This window comes from Conger conger, chromosome 7 (assembly GCF_963514075.1).
Source record: "Conger conger chromosome 7, fConCon1.1, whole genome shotgun sequence".
NCBI lineage: Eukaryota > Metazoa > Chordata > Actinopteri > Anguilliformes > Congridae > Conger > Conger conger.
The window spans coordinates 49,219,803-49,241,584 of NC_083766.1; the positions used below are offsets into that span (position 1 = coordinate 49,219,803).

General features: G+C 47.2%; 1 protein-coding gene across 4 annotated transcripts in view; it reads left to right on the plus strand.

The window, feature by feature from the left end:
* The window catches only part of cltca (clathrin, heavy chain a (Hc)), a 48,401-nt gene that overhangs the window by 5,291 nt on the left and 21,328 nt on the right, over positions 1 to 21,782 (plus strand). For all 4 annotated transcript variants that reach the window (XM_061250273.1, XM_061250276.1, XM_061250277.1 and 1 more), the window contains exons 2-9: positions 10,049 to 10,256; positions 13,079 to 13,347; positions 13,679 to 13,840; positions 14,382 to 14,495; positions 14,718 to 14,891; positions 18,933 to 19,130; positions 20,055 to 20,255; positions 21,229 to 21,381. In XM_061250273.1, the coding sequence (XP_061106257.1) occupies positions 10,049 to 10,256; positions 13,079 to 13,347; positions 13,679 to 13,840; positions 14,382 to 14,495; positions 14,718 to 14,891; positions 18,933 to 19,130; positions 20,055 to 20,255; positions 21,229 to 21,381 (1,479 nt within the window). The remainder of the gene's footprint in view (positions 1 to 10,048; positions 10,257 to 13,078; positions 13,348 to 13,678; positions 13,841 to 14,381; positions 14,496 to 14,717; positions 14,892 to 18,932; positions 19,131 to 20,054; positions 20,256 to 21,228; positions 21,382 to 21,782) is intronic.

The following is a 21,782-nucleotide window of genomic DNA, read 5'->3' on the forward strand; positions in this document are numbered from 1 at the left end:
AACAAAACAAAGCAATGTGACATAATGTGTGAAGCATGTCGGAGGAACTGCCAGGCTTGCGCTGCAAAAAATCTGCTGGTTTCGCTCCAGGCTAGAGAAATTTAGGTTCTCCCTGTCATGAAGGACCCGGCTCGTGAATAGTGAGAGAAACCAAACGCTCCCTGTGCTCATGATGCATTGTGGAGGAAAGGTGATTTTGCCGCATCGCGTTAGGCCATTGAGCACAATTGACCTGACGTCTTGACCTAATGCGTCGGTGGGTATTTTAGCCTTCCTGTTTGAAATAGAAGTGTAATTGAATACCTTTGCCGGGAGCCTCATGTGTAGGCTACACACAGGCAGGTAAATACGTAGTCCAAAGTGCTGCCAAGGGCAATATGAACCAGCAGATAAAGTGGCTAATTGCCTTTATGCTACACTTCCCAAAAGGCAATGAAAGGGAAGAAAAGGGGAACTATGCTCCAGTTACTGAACGAGCCAGTTATCAAGCGAGCTTCAAAATGTCTCTTCCTTTAGACTGAAATTGATCTTTTTCATTGATTCTGCTGTCTTTTGCAATTAAAATTGCATTAGCCAGATAATATCATATAATTTCCTTCATTAGCCAACCCTGACGCGAGGGAAGTAATGCTTTTCTTACCGATTTGTTCCATATTTTCCAGTTTTATGGTTGTAATCGACCTCTGGAGCGCATGACGTTTTGCTGTCCTGCAGCAATATTGTGCTACGGCTAATAATAGGCGTGTATTTGCAGGGATATCTGACTCCAATGTGTGCTGCTAAGCGCGCCGAGCACTAGAAAACCTCACCTGCCGTTATCACACAATGCTCTTATTAAATGACCTCACAGGCCAGTTTGCTGTTGCTAGGTAAAGTTAGGTCAATATAACTGGTGAACCAATAAGGAAGATTTATGAATGAAAACAAAAACCGGTGCTTATGAATGTTTCTTTAGGCCTACGGTGAGCACCATAATTCTTTGGACAGTGTTATTTTGGTTCAGGATACAATGACAGTGGGATTGAAATGCAGACTCAGCTTTAATTTGGTATTTTCATCCACAGCCGATAAACCGATGACATCACCTTTTGTACATGGTACCCCCATCTTAAAGTATTTGTATTTGCTTCACAGATGTGTTTCTTAAGGCACGTGTATTCATATGTGTCATTAATGAATGCAGAAGAGAGCTGCTGGTCTCTAGTCTTGATTCTAGACTTTGTGACAACATGAGGGTGACAGCAGTGCTGATGCAAATTAAGATGGCCGTCATAAGGCTCAGGAATGAAAATCAATCAATCAGGAACATTGAAGAAACCCTGGGCATGTGGCTGAACAGTGGCATGTCAACAGTTTGGTTCATTATTAACAAGAAAAAACAACTGCTGAACTCATTTATGTCAAAACACCTGGTAGAATGAGGAAAACTGTTGTGGATGACCGGAGAAAACCCCCCTGACAAAGGCTATTATAGTTTCTAAGTGGCTCACTCGATACGGATGAAAATACTCTCAAATTAAAGCTGACAGTCTTCATTTCAGGCTCATTGTATCCTTTCAAACTCACCGTGCTGGAGTACAGAACCAAAATAGCACAAAAATGAAATGTGGTGCTCACTGTATGTCATTGTGAAAGCTAACCTGAAAACTATGTGGACCTAGGCTAACTCTTTCTGCGTCTTTTGGGCTTTGGTCGCCGCTGTACAGCCCTGCTCACTTTTATTGGTGTACACTGTGACAGACACCTTGCAGGGTGAAAACCGGAAACCTTTCCGCCATTTTGGTTTGGGTGTCTTTTAAAAAGGACACGTTTCTTTAGTTATAGTCTGGTTGGTTTGTTGGGAGTTTTGTCATGTTGTCTTGGGGGATACGAGAGTGGACAGTGTGCATTCCGTGTATTTTTCCGCTTTGTACAGATTGGAAAGCTGGGAGGGTTAGAGATGGGGTCATGGTGCAGACAGCGCCGTGGCAGGAAATCGAACCCCCGGCCGAGTTGATTGGTGAATCGGTTCAGTTGGCAGCCAAACGGACTGCGCCACGCGGTCTCCTGAGGGGACAGGTTGTTCTGCATTTTTGCAACCACGCTTCACACAGAGTTGCCTCACAGAGCTGACTCACCGAGACTTACTCCATAATCTGCTGCTTTTTAACATTTTAGTTGTGTGTGGCTGTGGTTGCATGTGTGTGGCTGTGGTTGCATGTGTGTGTGGCTGTGCCTGTGTGTCTGGCTGCGTGTGTGGCTGCGTGTGTGGCTGTGCCTGTGTCTGTGGCTGCGTGTGTGGCTGTGCCTGTGTGTGTGACTGCGTGTGTGGCTGTGCCTGTGTCTGTGGCTGCGTGTGTGGCTGTGCCTGTGTGTGTGACTGCGTGTGTGGCTGTGCCTGCGTGTGTGGCTGTGCCTGCGTGTGTGGCAGTGCCTGTGTGTGTGGCTGCGTGCGTGGCTGTGCCTGTGTGTGTGGCTGTGCCTTCTGTATGCGTGGCTGTGCCTGTGTGTGTGTGTGTGTGTGTGTGTGTGGCTGCATGTGTGGCTGTGCCTGTGTGTGTGGCTGCATGTGTGGCTTTGTGTGTTTGTGGAGAGGGGGATTGAGATTTGTCCCAAAGGTGCTGGTTACCATCTAAATGCATCTTCCAAGTGGAAAAACCTTGAAACGCGCTCCAAAGGAATCCACAAACTCACAAATTCCGCTTCCTTCCCGTTCTCCTAAATCCCTGGCAGGGCACGCGCTTCCCCAGCCTGGTCACATGCGGTCACATGGCCGCGGCGGGCCCGGGCGAGCTGGCCGTATTTGTGCGGCCGGACAATGGCCGGCTTCCTGTTATGGGCCAGCGCTGCAGAACCCCGCAGCCTCAGCACTTTCAGCATCCTTCCTCGCACATCGGACCCCGCTTCGCCAGAATAGCAGCCTTTGTGCTGACGGAGGTGACCTTTCCCAAGGAGCTGCGAGCGAGGAGGGTTTAAAATCGGAGGTGGGTTTCCGCCGGCAGCCAGAAAAACTTTTTTTTTTCCCCGAGCGGTGGCGGCGAGGGGTTACCAGCCTGCGGTTGAAGGACTGCCTGGCTCCGCTGAAGGATGCCGCTTCCGGAAGCTTCTCCGTTTCTCTCGTAGCGGGGAGAGGCGCGAGGGTCAGCGCGCGTGCTCCTGCGTCACTCCGCCGCCCCTCGGCGAAGGTCTTATGTAACGGACGCGGCTCGTGCGTGCGTTCCCGCGGCCCAGCTGACGTAGGCGCCTCGTTCGCGCACGACGGGGAGCACATCTGCTGGCGATGCCTCCTCCCCTCCCTGCGCCTCGTCTCTCGTGAACGACAGGACGTGAAATGCGTGTGAAACGGGGGGGGGGAGGGTCTCTCGGTGGTCGGCGATGGTGGTCTGAACCCGGGGGGAGAGATGTCTGGATGGGGCATCTGAACACAGGGCTCCTGCAGCTGCCGCTGCCAGCGCTTTGTGTGCAGAGACAGTGATTTAGGTGCAGCGCTGCAGTGTCACACCAGGGCCAATACAGGCGACAGAGTTCCCCCGTAAATAAGACCGCCCCGGCTCTCTCTCCTAAAGAGTCTCTGTTCAGCCCGTGGGTGTCTCTGTGCTGCTTCCCCCGTAAATAAGACCGATCCGCCCCGACTCTCCTAAAGAGTCTGTTCAGCCCGTGGGTGTCTCTGTGTTGCTTCCCCTGTAAATAAGACCGCTTTGCCCCAGCTCCCTCTCCTAAAGAGTCGCTGTTGAACCCGTGGGTGTCTCTGTGCTGCTTCCCCTGTAAATATGAACGCTCTTCCCCAACTCTTTCCTAAAGAGTCTCTGTTCAGCCCGTGGGTGTCTCTGTGCTGCTGGCTGGGCCTGCTGCACGCCTGCGTGCTGTCCTGCTGAGAGAAAATGCACACTCAGCGCTTTTGTGAAATTTGTTTGTTTGTCGAGGCCGAGAGGAGAATCAGGCACAGTGTAAGATTTCAGAGAATTTTGGCCAGTTTTAGAAAAAAAAAAAAAAAATGATTACATTAAAAAAAGCACACACAAAGAAAGAAAGGGAGATTTTGAGTAGAATTTTAGATAATTGAAAAAATACATTTAAAAAAACCGACCTCTAGAGACCGTCTTCTTACTGGAAGAGAAATATACATTTCATCAGTTGCTGTCACTTCCGCCCAGATGTGTGTGATGAGCTATATTTGGATTTGACCCTGTTGAACCCGACCTGCTGCAGAAGCGATTTTGTGATTTTTCGAGTGTTGGACTGCTCCTTTGGAAGGAAGTGGGCTTGTGAGAGAAGTGTTGCAAATTCGCAAGCGGAAGATGATTTGCATGAGATTGCTGTGATGTACGACGATGCAAACAATGTTCATTATTTTTCTTACCTCGTGCATATTGTATCAAAACATGTTTAGTATGAGGACCCAAATTAGAAATGTATTGCCTTTCAGGGACCCATGAAATACAAATACTAGAATAGCCTAGTGGACTCCAGACTCATTCTGTGACCCACCTCATATACCCCCGCCACCCATTTTGGTCCAGGTTGCCCAAATTAGATTTTTGTTACTTTTCAAAACAACCCTCACCACCGTTTTAACTGAGTGATACTACTGAGAATTGCTGGGCGATGTGATTGGTTGATGGGCGCAGATAAGAATGCTGAGTGTGTGTGTGTGTGTGTGTGTGTGTGTGTGTGTGTGTGTGTGTGTGTGGGTGTGGCTGAAGTGTGTGTGGAGCGTTTGAGGAACTCTGTAAGTCTGGGTAACAGCTGGGCCACACTGAGTGAAAAGGGTGCACTGCACTTAATGGTTTAATTAAACACAATCAAGAATGTGCTTTATTTAGGGACTCAGAGCACTGTTCCTTCCTGTCTTCTTTAATGCTTCTGTTGTAATCAGGTTTCCCATATTTCTTTTTTGAACTTGGAAGGCAAATGAGTACTGTGTGTTTAAGTGGGGTTTTTATTTAACCCTTTTTAAGAGTAGGCTTTTTTGGAATGTTCTTTTTCTAAATTCCAAGTCGGTGTTCCAGAACTCCATTGCTTTCTATTAGCAGGAGTGATTATGACATCAGCATTAGAATGTTCAGTTCAGAACATTCTAATCCCGTATTTGTGGTCTTACACCTTAAAGGGTCAAGGAGCATGCACTTATTTTAATATTTTGGGCTTGCAATCATTGTGGTGTTTTGTATAAATTCACCAACTGAGGTCAGGGATGAATTGTATTTGCCTCTGGGTGATTACAACAACATCATATTTTCCAAGATTAATTAGTGAATATTGCCTTCATATCCTGCTGGTTCCCCCTGGCAACTTACAATGAGGTCAGATTCCCTAGCCATTAAAAAAATTATTCTACTGCCAACATATTTGAACGTCATCAACACCTTGGCAGATGGAATTGAACTTCTGGAAGAGTCTGGTAGTATTTATGCCATTATTCCTGGCAGTGGTAGCAAAACTGTAACTGACAGTAGTTCAAAATGGCTCTTTCCCTTGATTGGTACAAATTACATATTTATATTTTCCACCGTTCACATTTGACCGTGCAAAAACAAGTTTGCAGTTGCAATTGCTGGAGCATAATTTATAACGTGCTGCTCATGATTAATATTATGACCTTAATTTGACACGTTTTTAAAGAATGATTATGTTTGCTATATACATTAGTGGCATTTTGGAAAATGATTTAATTAGTGATTAGCTTGCCTCAAGTAATTAGCTTTTCAAGTCATTCTTGAAAAGGGCAAATTGCATTTGGCAGAAAAGGCCATCAATCCTTCCAGTGGTGTGTAAATTATGGTATATTGCAGCTCAAAGGAACATCGTATAGTACTGGATGATGTATTAATCTATACAATTTCAATATTTCCTTCAGAAAGTTGGCTGACACACCAATATGATATTTCATACCATGACCTCACGTTTTTAAAGAAATGACAAATCCCCAAACAAATTAAGCCCCCTTTGTTTCAACAACTTGACATTGCATTGAAGGGTAATATGATCTTATCAGATTATGGTATCACTGCCCTGGGGCAGAAACTTGGCTGGCTTCCTCTAATGATGTGCATTATATTACATCAGGGGTGCCACAATAAATTCCCTGTGTGTATTCTATAGACAATCAATTAACCACTGGTGCTGAGAACACACCAAAGTTTAACACCTGTGTATTACATGAGCCACTTGTTTCTGTAATGAAATTATGTGGTTTGAATGTATTCTGAAATACATTCCATATAAAAAATGTTTTTTTGGCAATTCTGCGATCATGGTAAAATATTAGGGCTTGCTTCTGAAAGACTGTTGCCTTGTTACAGTCAGCATGAGGGGCAACCTATAGGAAGGATATTGTAAAGTTTTAATCTGGGCAGTGTCATGAGCTGACTGGCAGGAGCCCAAAGTGACACCCGGTTGGCTTTGGCCTACAACTGAATGCTGTAGGAGCACCTGCTAGCGACTGAAGCACCATCAGGTTAGCATCCACCAGTGGGGCCTGTGCATCTGCTCCCATTGATCCCAGCTTACCTGCTGTAGAATGTGCAGTGTGTACTGGTGGAAGGTGCCGGTTGTGATGGATAAGTGAGTAGTATAAATGCCTGAGCTGCAGTCCTCCCTGTGTTTATGTGCCAGGGAATGCCTCAGCACGGTGTGATTGACAATGCTAATGTGTTATTGTTTTGATAAAGAGCCTAGGGCTGCATGTGTTTATTTGTCATCATCGAGATAAACACAACGCGAAAGACCACTTGAACTTCGATGAATGGTATTTACAGTATTTTAAGTTGGTGTTCTGTTAAATTGATTGATTGTTCATGTACAATTTGGTCAATAAAAGCATGGTGGAAATAATGTATTACATTTTTTTTATTCCGTGGGCATATGCTATTCATAGGTCTATGTTAGCAGCGTACCTAGAGCAGAACTGTGCATACTTCAATATTTGTTTATATGAACAATGTTATTGGATATTGCAAATTTTCCTCATATCGTTCAGTCCTAAAAGAGCCCTGTAAGAGTAGAGTTAGGCATGTGTTGGTAAGTGAAACATGAAGAACACCACACAATACATCCTGTATTGATTTTTTGCCATTTGTGGTCGTTAATTCCAGATGCGTAGTGGATGGCTTGCTAGCTTGATTTGTCTCCATGGCAATGAAGGCTTGACATAAGCGACACGTGGCTTTGTCTCCATTGGTCACAGCCATCAGATATGAAAGCGAAAAGACTCCTGTCGTTTTGGAGTGCTTTAAAGAGTGGAGTGCACCCACACACCCACGTTTGGGACACGCACAAAGGGGGGGGGGGGGGGGGGAAGGAGCACGTCGGAAGAATCCGGGCTGGGTTTGGGCGGGGCCGTCTTCTCCGTCGATTGATAAAATGGTGTCGACAGTTTTCCGTTGAGCCTTTCCTGGAAGTGCGGCGTGTGTCGGCCGATTAGACCCTGATAAACCTGGAGACGGGGAGGTTAGCGTGGGCGATGACCAGCCTCTGACCCCCCCGCTCCCGCCCTCCCTCTGTCTTCACGGTGCACTGCCTACTTCATTATCTGTGGAAGCAGGGGCTCCAGCACCTGCCAACGCTGTGCACACACTGCTCCACGCGGACAAAAGGCCTGCGCTTTTGTCCTTTTAGGCATGGCTGTATTTCATAGAGCTGTAAACTTCTCCTGAGCCAACCCAACCTGTTCTCCTGGAACCGTTAAAGTCAATATTTCATCTCTCTGTTTGAGTTTTTTTCTCTTCTTCTTTTTTTTGAGCCCATCCAACATTTTTACAACCTTTTGCAATTTACCATTTGAAGATGACTGTATTTGTGCTCTTGTGGTCAAGGTTAATATTTGTTTTTCCTATATATAGTTAAATGTTAAGCATGCCACCCAGAGTTACTGTTTAATGCTCGGTACATAGAGTACATGGAGCGAAAGGACTTGTGTGAAGAACTGCTTGAGCATGCAAAAAAAAAATTCAGTTCAGTTCACAAATACTGTCTGTCTGAAGTCAGAGTTTACTCTTACCGGTTACCAATTAAGCCAATAAAGCCGTGTGCTACCTCGTTTTCAAGACTATACATTAAAGCTTGGAAGGCACAATTATCTTTATACTCGCAATTTCTGTGTCTTTCCTCGACAGCTAGTTGTTAGGTTTATGTCCTTGTCCGAGTTGTTGGCTTACTCGATGGCTTTTTACAAATGGCCTAGCCTATGGGGAAGACTCATCTTGTAATCGACATACAGATAGCCAATTCGGCCTAAAAGTTGCAATTGTTTGCAATGGAGTCATACCATAGTAATATATTGCTAAGCTGTTCCTATTCTGAGCAGGTGTGTGGGTGAAATGGGTTATCTAGTCATAATAATAGCCTGTGTCCCCGGCTCTATCCAGCACAGCCGTAATTAGTGGGTGTTGCCCCTGTCCTCTTGAGGAGCCCAGCTGGTGCCCTGGGTTACTGCTTGTCCATAGTGAGTAAACCCAGGTGGAATAGCATCTTGCCCACAGTGCTGACTCTGCACTCCACCAGAATGCAGGAGAGGTCAGATCTCCACTGTCTCCCCCCCCCCCACTTCTGCGAAATATCCCCGGAGGTTTGATTAATTCCATTTGCTGGGTTGTTTGGAGGAAAACGACCCCAGGTCCGCGTGATATCGACTTGTTTCTGGGTGTCGTTGCTGGGAAAGGTTTAGCTGACCCTGTCGGCAGTCTCCCCCCGAGGTGAATTCGGCGGGCCGTCAACGTTGCCGGGCAGTATTTAAGCGGGCCGAGCGGCGCGGGACGGAGGTATCGCGTTTCGTTTCTCAGCGCGAGTCCCCGCTGGGCCCTGGGACCAGGCAGCCCTGCGACCGCCATCCTTCAGAGGACGTTACCGCCGTGCCTCTGAAGCAGCTGCCGTCCTGCCGCTAATCTGGAGCCCCACAGGCTCACGGCCACCGTGGGGTGCTAACTCAGGCTCCTCCGCTCCTCCGAAAAAATGCCCGGTCTCCTGCACCACCGAGACGAACTCTGCACGAAATGAACCTTTTTCATCTCCTAAAAAACCATCAGCCAGTTTACCGGCCATTTTTTACCATACGACGCAACCTGGTTGGTTACCTGCCAATGTAGCAGCTGGAGTAGGAAATCTTACCAGCCGCTATCAATTTTACCAGCGCTTCGGTGGCGGCGGGTGTTAGTTTCTCGCCCTGGATGAACCCGCATGCCCCCGCTCTCGAGTGCCGTTATTGAACGCGCCGCTGTCGATGGTGGATAAGTTAGAACTGAACGCATGGTGTTTTCAGTGGGTCTGCCCCCCTTTGCTAGGAGCTGTGAGCTCCACGTCCGTGTGTTTCATCGGCACAGGGAAAGTCAGATATGTAAAGTGGAAGGATGTTATGCAAATCCTCCGGGTTTAAGGTGAGGTTCCATTATAACAGGCTTTGGTACCGGGGTCTTAATCTCTGGTCATGGAGGGCCACAGTCTCTGCTGGTTTTTATTGTTTTCTTTCAGTCTGCAGCCAGTTTAGGCCTTGGAAGAATGGTATGTGGACTGTTCAGTCAATCAGTGGCTGAAATGAAGGTTTTAAGTGCAGGAAGACCAGCAGAAACGGCGGCCCTTCAGGATCTCAGTTAGAGATCCCTGCTTTGTATGTATATTTACGCTCTGCGGTGTCCTGGTTTGACTCTGTTTCGCTTTGGATATTTTTGGAATGGAAACACCACCGAGACGGAGATGAAACAAATTAAATGGAAATGAATGTGAATACATTTTCTGTGTTGAACCTGTTCCCTCAAACTACCTCCTTCAATCAATGTTACAGTTGGTATTTTGTTCTTGTCCACCATTTTGAGTGCTGTCTTTATGTCCTCTGGCTTCAGAGCTGATTTCACCTCTGGTAGAATCGCTTACTTGTTGGACAATATTGTAGTTTGTGCTGATTCATGGATGTGGATGGGCGTTGACCATCTTGGAATAGTTTGCTGGAAGGTGTGACTGGAGGGCGGCCTCGTAAAACAGACCCTCTCAACACCGCTGCCTGAGAGTTTGACTTCGGGCCTAAGCGGTGGTCTGGCACAAAGGCCCTGTTTTTGACCTCAGACATTTCTTCCCCCAGCTCCAAAACCTGGGAATCAACCCGGCCAACATCGGGTTCAGCACCCTGACCATGGAGTCAGACAAGTTCATCTGCATCCGTGAGAAGGTGGGGGAGCAGGCGCAGGTGGTGATCATCGACATGAACGACCCCAACACCCCCATCCGCAGACCCATCTCCGCAGACAGCGCCATCATGAACCCCGCCAGCAAGGTCATCGCACTGAAGGGTGAGCAGATACCCCCAACAACCTTTCTGACCTTAAAAGCCCATCGGACTGCAGTTGTTTTTTGACAAGTTTTGTTGCTCACTGAAGTGCAGGTTCAAAAGTTTGTTTTTTGTAAACTTTCACTGTGTGCCATCTAGTTTTTAATTTGTTAGTTTTATATGTTTTGTCTAATTTAGCAAGTGACTTATCAACATCCTCCATTTATGTGTAAAATAGCTTTTTAAATGCGAGGCACAGCCACAACTTGTGTTCTCATCTGTTTACGTCCATGATGGCTATTTCCATTTCCTTTTGTAAAGTAGTTTTTGATTGGCCAGTATCTGCTTGTTCTGCCAGACACACATTTTTAGTTTAACCAGTAGGAGAGGAGAGTAATTTGACATTTATGTCCTGCTGTCATAATTGCTTTGTCTGTTTTTTGTTTTTTTATTTTTTATTTTTTGTTTCTTTACTGCTTTCTTATGTGTATGCAGACGGTGAGTTAAAATTTATGTACGATGTGTTGTGGAAGTTACAATCCTGTTTTAAACCGTTAGGCTTTTAATTTGATTCATAGAAACATACACTTCAATATGGTTTTGTATAGAATGGTAGAATTGTGACATAAATGTTGGTTGTTGTAGTAGGCTACTAAGCACTAATTAGAAACATGTAGGATTTAATTTCTAATATTTTAATATTTTTTCAAGCATGCTTACCGCCAACCCACAGTTGGGGCATGTTAAATTCATCAGATGCAAATTCAAATTCAATTAACATAGTCTATTGCTTTTTTTTTTAAACTCTATCTTAAAATTGCTATTTTAATTGTGGAAAAATGTTTCTGGCTTTCTGCCCCTTAAATTCCCCATATTTAAAAAAGGCATCATTTGACTTTTTGGTGACTAAGTGAATTTAGCCAAAATGGAACCCTTTGTTCTTGAAAGAATGGCACTAATGTCTCGCTGTGGGATACACATTATACAATGTTGCACAAAATTGCATAATTTTGTCAGCATGTCCAAAGTGAAGCAGTCTTAAGTTGCTAAGCTCAAACCAGGTAACCAAACAGGATTTAACTTTCACAATCTTTCTAGCTTGAATGTTGGCATTAAGTTGATTTAGTTGTAAAAGTGATTTCGTATCTGTTTGGGGATGGAAATGATGTGGGGGAAACAAATCTCATTCACGCAATTTGTGTTTTTGCTTGCCATTTGGACGCCCCTCCCTTTTTTAAACAAACGTCTTGTAAACCCTTGGACCATTAGGACGATTTTCCAGGCTTCTTAAATCGTATTTACAATATATAGTATATTGTATTTAGCTATGTTTCTGGTTGTCGAGCAGCATTTTAAAGCAGCTCAGTCTCAATAGAAATCCTCAATCCTGGCTAAGGTATTGTTATTGTTATTTACTAGTAAAATACTGCCTTTGGGTACATGGTGCTGCTATTATTTTGAATACAGTAGTTCAAGTGGATATTATCTTGCATGACAGCGTTCCATTATGGACACTTATTACAGGGTGTTCAACAGCAGCAACATGAATATTTAATCCTGTATAGGCTGGGATAGTTACACGCCACCGTTAAGTGCATCGCAAAGGTATAATTTTCCGAGGAAACCTAAAGACCTTTGAATTTGGTTGTAGCCAGAAGTTATTTCCCACTGTAGCCAGTGGTGGAGGTGCAATCGGATTAGGCAGGAACCATTCGGTTGCTTGGATAGAAGGCGACTCGGTGGGTTTAAATTGGTAAATTGAAAGCGTGCGGCCCTGGGAGTTAAACTGTGGGGCCGCTCGCTGCTCGGCCGCTGATAGGATTTACTGGTCCAAACCGCTTGAATAAAGGCCTCTAGCGATGGGGCGTCTGCGGATTTTCATCCCTGTGACAGTGTCCTCTGTGTCATAGTACCTTTATTTCCACAAATCTGCATTCAGACTCCAGTCTGGCCTTCTTCAGGTAGCTTTTCACGCCAAGGTTTGCAATGAATCATTCATACTCGTGGCGTGGCAGTTAGGCCACCAGGCTTACACGGCCGATTTCACAAGAACTGGGTGAATCTCAAGCCCCGGTCACTTGCTCACATGCAATCAGATTTTCATTAATGTTAATTTGCGACGATCTGGTTTTTTGGTTTCAAAACAATGAAAATGACTGTGGCAAGAAAATCTGGCTAATTTTTGGGGTGAATATGCACATTGTCTCAATCTATCACAGCTGCAAAGTAATATTTAACGCGGGTGATAATTGCGCAAAATTGCTTGTCAGTTTAAATATGTTTTAAAATCATGGCATTCAGCAAATGATTTTACTATGAAACTGCAGGTGAGTCCAAAATTTACTTGTATTCGTTATTGTACTTTTGTACATCTGTAAATCTGGTGAATCTAGCAGTGAATTGCAAACCTCTGAATATTTCAAACCTGTATTGTGTATATTTCTTAAGGTTGAAATATCCCTGTAGGTTTTCATGACAGTAATGTCCCTGTAGCTAATTTCGTGGACATTTCCGTCCGCGCCATCTTCATATTAACACTCCTGGTAGTTCTGCCCTCCATTCTCTTTACCTGAATGCAGATCTTTACAACTTTAGTGGCTGTCTGTAAACATTTGCTGTGCTTTTGTTTTTCTTTTCTTATATCTATACAACTCCTTGTGTAGTCTGAAAGTCATGGTGTACTGCCTGATGCACACAAAGCCATGACTGCCAATATTTCTAGCTTGACTCTTCAAGTAGAATTTGGTGCTTCTCGTATCTTCTCCTGATCTAGATGTGTGTCAGCATGTTGGGGGTAACCGTCACTGTCCCCGGTGGCCATAACCTGTCACCTGTGACTTTCAGCGGCGAAAACCCTTCAGATCTTTAACATCGAGATGAAGAGCAAGATGAAGGCCCACACCATGACGGACGACGTCACCTTCTGGAAGTGGATCTCCCTCAACACCGTGGCGCTCGTGACGGACAACGCCGTCTACCACTGGAGCATGGAGGGGGACTCCCAGCCAATCAAAGTGTTCGACCGGCACTCCAGCCTGGCGGGCTGCCAGATCATCAACTACCGCACCGACGCCAAGCAGAAGTGGCTGCTTCTCATTGGCATTTCTGCACAGGTACCTCGCGTGGCGACCAGACCGGCTGAATCAAGCGGTTAACTGCTTGTGTTCTCTCTGCCCATTATTCAAGCACTGTTTGGGGCTGTACGTTTGAAGTTATGGTCGGTGCTGCTCAACCCTATTCCTGGAGATCTGAAGTCCTCTAGGTTTTTCTTTCAACCATAATTTGGCTTGCCTGAATTTGCCAATTGACAGGACTGTAGATCTCCAGGAACAAGGTTGGGCAACCCTTGTGTAGATCGTCTTCTCAGCCTCAGGCCTTAAATGTACTTTTTCCAAACGTACCTGCTCTGCATTATTGATTTATTTCTTTTTTAATGTTTTTTAGCAAAACCGTGTGGTGGGAGCCATGCAGCTGTACTCGGTGGACAGGAAGGTGTCACAGCCCATCGAGGGCCACGCGGCTGGTTTCGCTCAGTTTAAGATGGAGGGGAACGCTGAGGAGTCCACCCTGTTCTGCTTCGCCGTGCGGGGCCAGGCAGGAGGAAAGGTAACGGGGGCACAGGCCCGGGGAACCGGGCGGAGTACTTCTCACCTTCTCCTACACGTTAGACATTTCACCTTCGCTTCGACCACAGGTGTCAAACTCCAGTCCTGGTGTCTGCTGTTTTTCCGCTTGTTCTCGGCACCCGTTGTTTCATTTTAGTCAGCCGTCATCATATCTGGACCTCAAATCCAAATTTGGCCCTGGGTTTTTTTATTTTTGGGGGTGGTTTTTTTTCCCCTCTCTCCCAGGTAATTAGCTGAACAATTAGTTCTACCGATTGGCCAGACTGTCTTCACACCTGACTCCCAAATAAAGGGAGGGTGGAAAACCAGCAGTCCTCAGACCTCGAGGGCTGTGATTTGATGGTCCCTCATTTAAGTCATTGATTGGCTAAGGAATCCACAGACCCTCTTCTCAAGGCCTTAATTGGCAGCAGATTGAAAGGAACCAAAAGAACCTGCAGACACTGTGGCCCCCTGGGAATTTAGTGTGACACCCCTGGCTTAGACACTGACTGTGTCTGTAACCCCCTCTCCGTGTGTAGTTGCACATCATCGAAGTGGGCACCCCGCCGACAGGGAACCAGCCTTTTCCGAAGAAGGCGGTGGACGTGTTCTTCCCCCCTGAGGCCCAGAACGACTTCCCCGTGGCCATGCAGGTACGTACCCCTCCATTAGCCGAGGCCAGCCTGACCTCCTAGACCTACTGATGTCAACTGGTCGGGTTTGCAGTGACACCCAAGATCTCAAAGCTTGTGTGAGAGATGAGAATTCGCTCCTTCGCCTATTTTTCATTTGAAGGAATGTAACCTTTCTCTCTTGTGCTTTGTCGTTGAGTGAATTTAGTAAGAACATATTTTTCTTCATTTCCGCCCGTTTAGATCAGCTCCAAGCAGGACGTGGTGTTCCTCATCACCAAATACGGCTACATCCACCTGTACGACCTGGAGACGGGCACCTGCATCTACATGAACAGAATCAGCGGCGAGACCATCTTCGTCACGGCCCCCCACGAGGCCACGGCCGGCATCATCGGGGTCAACAGGAAGGGGCAGGTGGGTACCCCGCCCTCCCCCTGCAGGAACAACTCGGCCCGTGTGAGAGCGGAGGCTTCCCGTGGGGAAACTTAAGCACCGAATCAGTGTTTTGGTTTGTGGGCTTAAGGCTGGAGTCTCAGTCATGCGTTAAGTTGCTAATAAAGACATACAGGCCTGTAGGTGGTCTGGTCCTGCCCCCCCCCCCCCCCCCTCCATTTTGGGGAACTGGATTAGTCACAGGTGATTGTGCTTGCTGAGGCCTGTGGTAATCTGTCCGCTTTATGCTGGATGTTTTTTTTTTGTTTGTTTTTTTTTTGGGATGGGTTGTGTTTTCAGAACCTCTGCCATTAGAGAGGATTCTGGAAACCTGGCAACCTGGCTATCGCCCCCTGTTACTCAACCTGCTGTCGAGACCGGTTCGGCAGAGAAGACAGGGTTTTAATCGCCTCTTTCTGCAGCACTAATGGAGTCGCTGCTTAAAGTCTGCTTCAGCCAAGCACCCGAGGGACCATTCGCATATACTCGCCAAACTCCAAATGATGACATTGCCATTCGCTAAAATGGCACGCGTCGTCTCATTATGTTCCTAACCGCAGTCAGGGGATTGTCGTTTTAACCTCTTCAGTAAAGTTGACCAGACAGTGTGTGTTAAGGGGTGGCCATTTTTAAATATGATGAGTGTATGCACAGTTTACACTTATTTTGTTCCTTTCCTGCACTCTGCAAGCAGGAACTCCTCGCTAGGTGCTGTTATAAATATGCACCGGTGTAAGGGGAGCTGGGAGAGACGCAGCTCTGGTGTGCTTCTTTATTTGGGGACACCAGATCCTGCTAGCTGATGAATAATTTTCCAGTGAAGCCAGATGCCCATTAAATATTCAGAGGGTAGGAAAGGCGACCCGGGCCGTTTGCGCTCTCACCGTGGCGGCTGTTGTTCCACCGCTGTCTGCTGCTCTCGGACAGGTCCGATTCAGAGCCGGAATGGCCGACCGCTCCGGTATTTCACAAATCCCAACTCGTTTTAACAGCTTCATTTCCTTTGCCTAGTCGGAGAGAGGATTTGCAGTAGAGGCTCTTCTCGGCATTATGTTTGCAAGCTGAGGGGATGCTAACTATGTTTTCTCGCATCAAATCGGATTAACCCCCCCCCCCCCCCCCCCCGCAAAGAAAAGATTTTTGTTAACGGAAGTGGATGTGGTTTGTGTTGACGGAGCAGAATGTGTAATTTAGGCCTTGCATACGTTTCCTGCTCAAAATTAGCTGACAGAGTTGCGTGCTGAGAGGGAGAGAGAGAAGAGGAAAGAGGAAAGAGGAAAGAGGGAGAGAGGGAGAGGGAGAGATAGAGGGAGAGGGAGAGGGAGAGAGCTATGTATCCTCCCTTGCCCCTGCAGAGGCGAGCGGAGTGGAGCGGAGCCGGAATGGCGGTGGGCGTGCGCGCTCTTGGCACGCAGCGCTGCAAGATGACCTTGAGATGCAGGAATCCCTGGAAACGAGCGCACAGGCGGCACGTGACGCCGGGCGGGAGGGGGAGGCCGGCTCTGTAATCCTCTTAGGGCTCCGGGCCTTCTCCGCGGCCTCGGCCTGTAGCGGCCCGACATGTCACACGCTGTCCCTGCGTCTGCCTCCTCCTCCCGCCGTGCGGTCCCGGCCCAGTTAATGCATGCAGCCCGGAGTCATTCCACTTCCAGTTCTTCTAGTCTGTCGTAAGGGTGCGTTAATGAGTCTTAAATCATTGATTACAAAACAAGATAAAAATAATTTCATTCATTATTTATTTTATTTTTTTAACCCCCATGCCCTATTATCCACCCCACATGCTAAAAGAAGACAAGTTACTCTAAACTTTTGGTCTGGCTCATTCAAAGAATACTTGAAAGGGAGTGTTTTTTGTGTCAGAACATGTTTATGCGGTTGTAGAATCGGTCAACTATGCTGTAACTTAGTTTCTTTTTGAATGCTTTGCTGTCATTTGCCGGGACCCCTTCACAGTCATAAAATGACGTCAGTGACTCACCCCAGATGTGCCTCCCCCTCCCCCACCCCTTTGTGCTGGATAAAGGGCCTTCATAAAGGGGCTATTTCTGTTCTCCGCTTGCTGGCGTTCCTGAGGCCCTTTATTAGCTGACCCACATTGTGAGCGCTCTGCTCTCTGGGGCCGAGGGCAGGGACGGCGGTGTGCTCACCCCTGCTAACGGCTGCGGCCGCTACTGACCTGCTGCGCTAACGTACGATAACGGGGCCCCCCCTCTGCTGGAGAATCCCCCTCCCCCTCCCAAACCGCTAACCCTCGCTAGCGGCTGCGGCCGCTACTGACCTGCTGCGCTAACGTACGATAACGGGGCCCCCCCTCTGCTGGAGAATCCCCCTCCCCCTCCCAAACCGCTAACCCTCGCTAGCGGCTGCGGCCGCTACTGACCTGCTGCGCTAATGTACGATAACGGGGCCCCCCCTCTGCTGGAGAATCCCCCTCCCCCTCCCAAACTGCTAACCCTCGCTAACAGCTATGCTAGCTCACCTTTTCTTCACTTGAGAATGCTCACCCCCGCTAACAGCTATGCTAGGCTCACGATGACGGGACTCCTTCTCCACTCTAGAAACCCCCCCCCCAACCGCTCACCCCCGCTAACGGCAGCGGCTGAGACCTGCTGCGCTGCACAACCCCCACCTCCGTTCCTGAACGTCCCCGAATGGCTCACTCTCGCTAACGGCTACCCTAGCTCACGATAACTGCCCCCCGCCGCTTAATAACTCCCTCCTCCTCCCCCCTCCCTCGCTCTCGTACAGCCACAGGAAAGGCGAGCCGGCGGAAGTGCCGCGTAACGGAATTCCTCACGCTTCACGCTCACTCTGCCCGCGTCGCCGGGTCGGAACACGCGTCGGCCCGTGTGCCGTTACGTGCGAGCGTGAGGACGGTCCCTCGGGAGCAGAATCCTCGGAACGCGATTTCGGCCGGTTCCATCAGCATTGCTGAATTGCAGGGAGAATGCGCACTCTAACTACAGAGGTGGTTCATAATTGACCCGGAATGAGTCCTGAATCACCTCTGTGAGCATTGCTTTCCACCTGAGCCGGTGAATCATTCACGGTGGCTGGGGATGTTTTTGGCTGTCTTGACAGGAAACCCCACACCGCCCCACCCCGCCCTCGCGCGGCTGGGCTTACTCCACACAGCCGATCGGGTTGCGCGCTGACATCAATCTCCACTGCCTGTACTGTAACCGGCACCTCGCTGGCTCACTGTCCAGCAGGAGCCAAGTGACACGAGTGTTTTTAGAAGGATTTGAAGGGGATTTTGGAAATTGAAGTCCTGCTGTGTTTAACTGTCAAAATGAAATGTGAGTGCAATGGTTCGGGCTATTGAAGGCCCCACACATCAGCTTTCTCTTCCTGGTTTTAGTCCCTGACCCTGCCCCCGGACTGCCCCAGAGCCAATGGTCCGCTGTCTGTGTTTACATTAGCAGCGTCAATTATGCAAAAACATACGTCATGTCACATGGGAAATTGTTTTACGCACAGCTCTGAAAAATAGCACTTTGAAAAAATATACATACTTTGACCACATACTTTTTTTTACTTGAATCAGTGTGGAATATAAATCGAGAGTTCCAAGATGATACAAAAAGCTCGAACACGAAAACTATGCATTAGGGACTTTTAAATTTAGCGTCACGGTTGCCATTTAAGAACGTAGCATTCGGTTTCACACTGAATGATGTCTGTTGCAACATTTAGAACGACATTGCTTCATGCAATGGCTGTTTTCCCCATTGTGCTGCCAGTTATGTCACCTGCACTTCTCAGTCACGCCTGCTGTCTGTTCTGGCCCCAACGGTGTTGGAATGACCTTTGAATTTAATTAAACTTTTCATATCTATGTGATCTTGTTATGACTCGGAACTGTACTTTCCTCTTCCTCTTTGATTTGCACTTCATTGTATGTCATAAGAGTGTCTGCTTAGTGCCTTTAATGTAATGTAATGTCTACGCCATTGTACATGGAGACGTCACTCTGGCCAACAGTAGATCATTTTAACATGAAATATGTAAATATTTGTGCAGGTGCTGTCGGTGTGCGTGGAGGAGGAGAACATCATCCCCTACATCACCAACGTGCTGCAGAACCCGGACCTGGCGCTGCGCATGGCCGTCCGCAACAACCTAGCCGGCGCCGAGGAGCTCTTCGCCCGCAAGTTCAACAACCTGTTCGCCGGCGGAAACTACTCTGAGGCCGCCAAAGTGGCCGCCAACGCACCGAAGGTAGGGCCGCTGCGGCCATCTTAGACGCCTTCTGTCCTCTTCACAAAGGCAGCATCCTGCAGCCATCTTAGACTCCTTCTGTCCTCTTCACAAAGGCAGCATACTGCGGCCATCTTAGACTCCTTCTGTCCTCTTCACAAAGGCAGCATCCTGCTGCCATCTTAGACTCCTTCTGTTTTCTTCACAGACAGGCAGCATACTGCTGCCATGTTAGACACCTTCCATCCTCTTCACAGACATACTGCTGTGTTTCAGGCTAAAGTGTTAGCACCCCCGAGTGTTTCCCCTACAATCTTTTCTCCAGCACCGTAACATTTGTTTAAGGATACAAATTGCAGGAGCGCACGTACTGCTGATTCTTTGAATTTTACAACTGCTGTTTCCTGCCTTATCTGATTGATTAACAGATATTCATGCTAGCACCTCATTCACGTGTACCATAAACCAGTCATCCGCTTGGTACAGGAGAGTCGGGGTAGCGAACAATAGCACAAGACTCTCATAACGATCCCTGAAACAATTGAAGACATTGCCAGTTCCAAGTTAAACTTAAAAGTGAAAGTAAATTCGCGCTACCGTTGATCCATGAATAACATGACAAAAGGCCCACGTAATACAGGTAGTAGTGTCGGGGGCAAAATGTTTTGCAGGAAAATATAGGCCACAGCTTTAGTTGTTGAAATTATTGTTTTATCATTTTTGTCCTTACCTCGAAATACATATGTATGCGTTCATGTGTATATTGTAAAGTAGGAATCTGTTCTGCTCAGGAGTGTGATTGAGGTCATGTGAGAACTGAACTGGGCACGCTCGGGGTGTTCTGGTTAGCGTTAGCGTGAGCAGCTCTCTGAGCTCTGAGCACACGGAGGTAATAACGGGGTCAGTAGCTAAGCGGAGAGGTGACACCGCCCTTGTTTTTCCCAGGGAATCCTGCGCACTCCGGACACCATCCGCCGCTTCCAGAGCGTTCCCGCCCAGCCTGGACAGACCTCCCCCCTGCTCCAGTACTTCGGGATCCTGCTGGACCAGGGCCAGCTCAACAAGTACGAGTCCCTGGAGCTGTGCAGGCCCGTCCTGCAGCAGGGCCGCAAGCAGCTGCTGGAGAAGTGGCTGAAGGAGGACAAGGTACGGGAGCGGTGATCAGCGTTTACTCCTTATCTATATATAATATCCCCGACATGTCCGAGCACTTATTATATGACCTACAGTTATACTTGCTTATTATATGCCCTACGCTTCTGAGCACTTATTATGTGACCTACACTTCCTTGTGCTTATTATATACCCTGCACTTCCATGTGCGTATGTTTCCTACACTTCAGTACATTTGTGATATACCCTATACATCCATGCAATTCGTATTTACCCTACTCTTCCATGTGCTTATAATATACCCTACACTTCCGTGTGTGTATTATCTAGCCTACACTTCAGTACATTTGTGATGCACCCTACACATCCATGCAATTATGTACCCTACTCTTCCATGTGCTTATTATACACATGGACATTATGTACACTACACTTCATGTGCTTGTTATATACCGTACACATCCATGCAATTATAAAATACCCTACCCTTCCATCTGCTTATTATATAAGCTACACTTCAGTGCATTTATTGTCCCCCCTGGAGCAATGTGAGGTTAAGGGCCTTGCTCAAGGGCCCAACAACCACCAACCTTCCAGGTCCACTAGGCTACAGGCCTGAATAAGTACCGTACACTTTAGTGCATTTATTGTATCATAATCATTGCCATCACTTTCACTTTAATAAGCCTGCACATGTAAACTGAAACCTTTAAGTAATTTCATAATCTGCAGGGATTACGTGAATGTTTTGATCGCTCTGTTGCCAGGAAGAGCATGCACTGCTCTGCCATCTTATGAATATTTTAATCAGGGTGAAATAAAATGGTGGCTCACAGCAGTCTGGGTAAAGTACGCTGAAACCAGCGCTGTCCTTGAAAGCTGCCCTTACGGTTAGCTTGCTGTCATGTTGTCAGTAGTGTTTTCACTCACTCAAAATCCCACTACAGGCTGTTTACATGGATGACTGCGATTTTAAACGAGCGTCTCTCTGTTCTGCTCTCTCCAGCTGGAGTGCTCCGAGGAGCTGGGGGACCTGGTGAAGTCTGTGGACCCCACCCTGGCCCTCAGCGTCTACCTGAGGGCCAACGTCCCCAACAAGGTCATCCAGTGCTTCGCCGAGACTGGCCAGTTCCCCAAAATCGTCCTGTACGCCAAGAAGGTGCGTCTAACATTTAAATATTTCTGCTAAGAAACGGTTTCACAGACACAGATTAAGCTTGGTCCGAGAATAAATTGATCTTTCATCCATCTTAATCCTAGGCTTTATGTTTGTCAGCGGGTTTAAATTGATTTTCTTTGCTTTCTTTTTTCTTTTTTCTTTTGAACCATAGTCGCAAAATAATTATTATTCTGTACTGCTTTTCAGTCATTGCTTTTGCTTGAAATTCAATCTTGTTTTAGGTAATTACATCGATTACGTATTCCTGGTTTTTAATCTGATTTGTGAATTCTGGGTTTTGCTGTGTATGCACCCTAGTGCTAAATCCCTGTGTGTTCTGTAGATGTGCTTTCTACCACACTGCCCCCCAGAGTGCTGTACTCTCTGAAGTGTTACTGTAG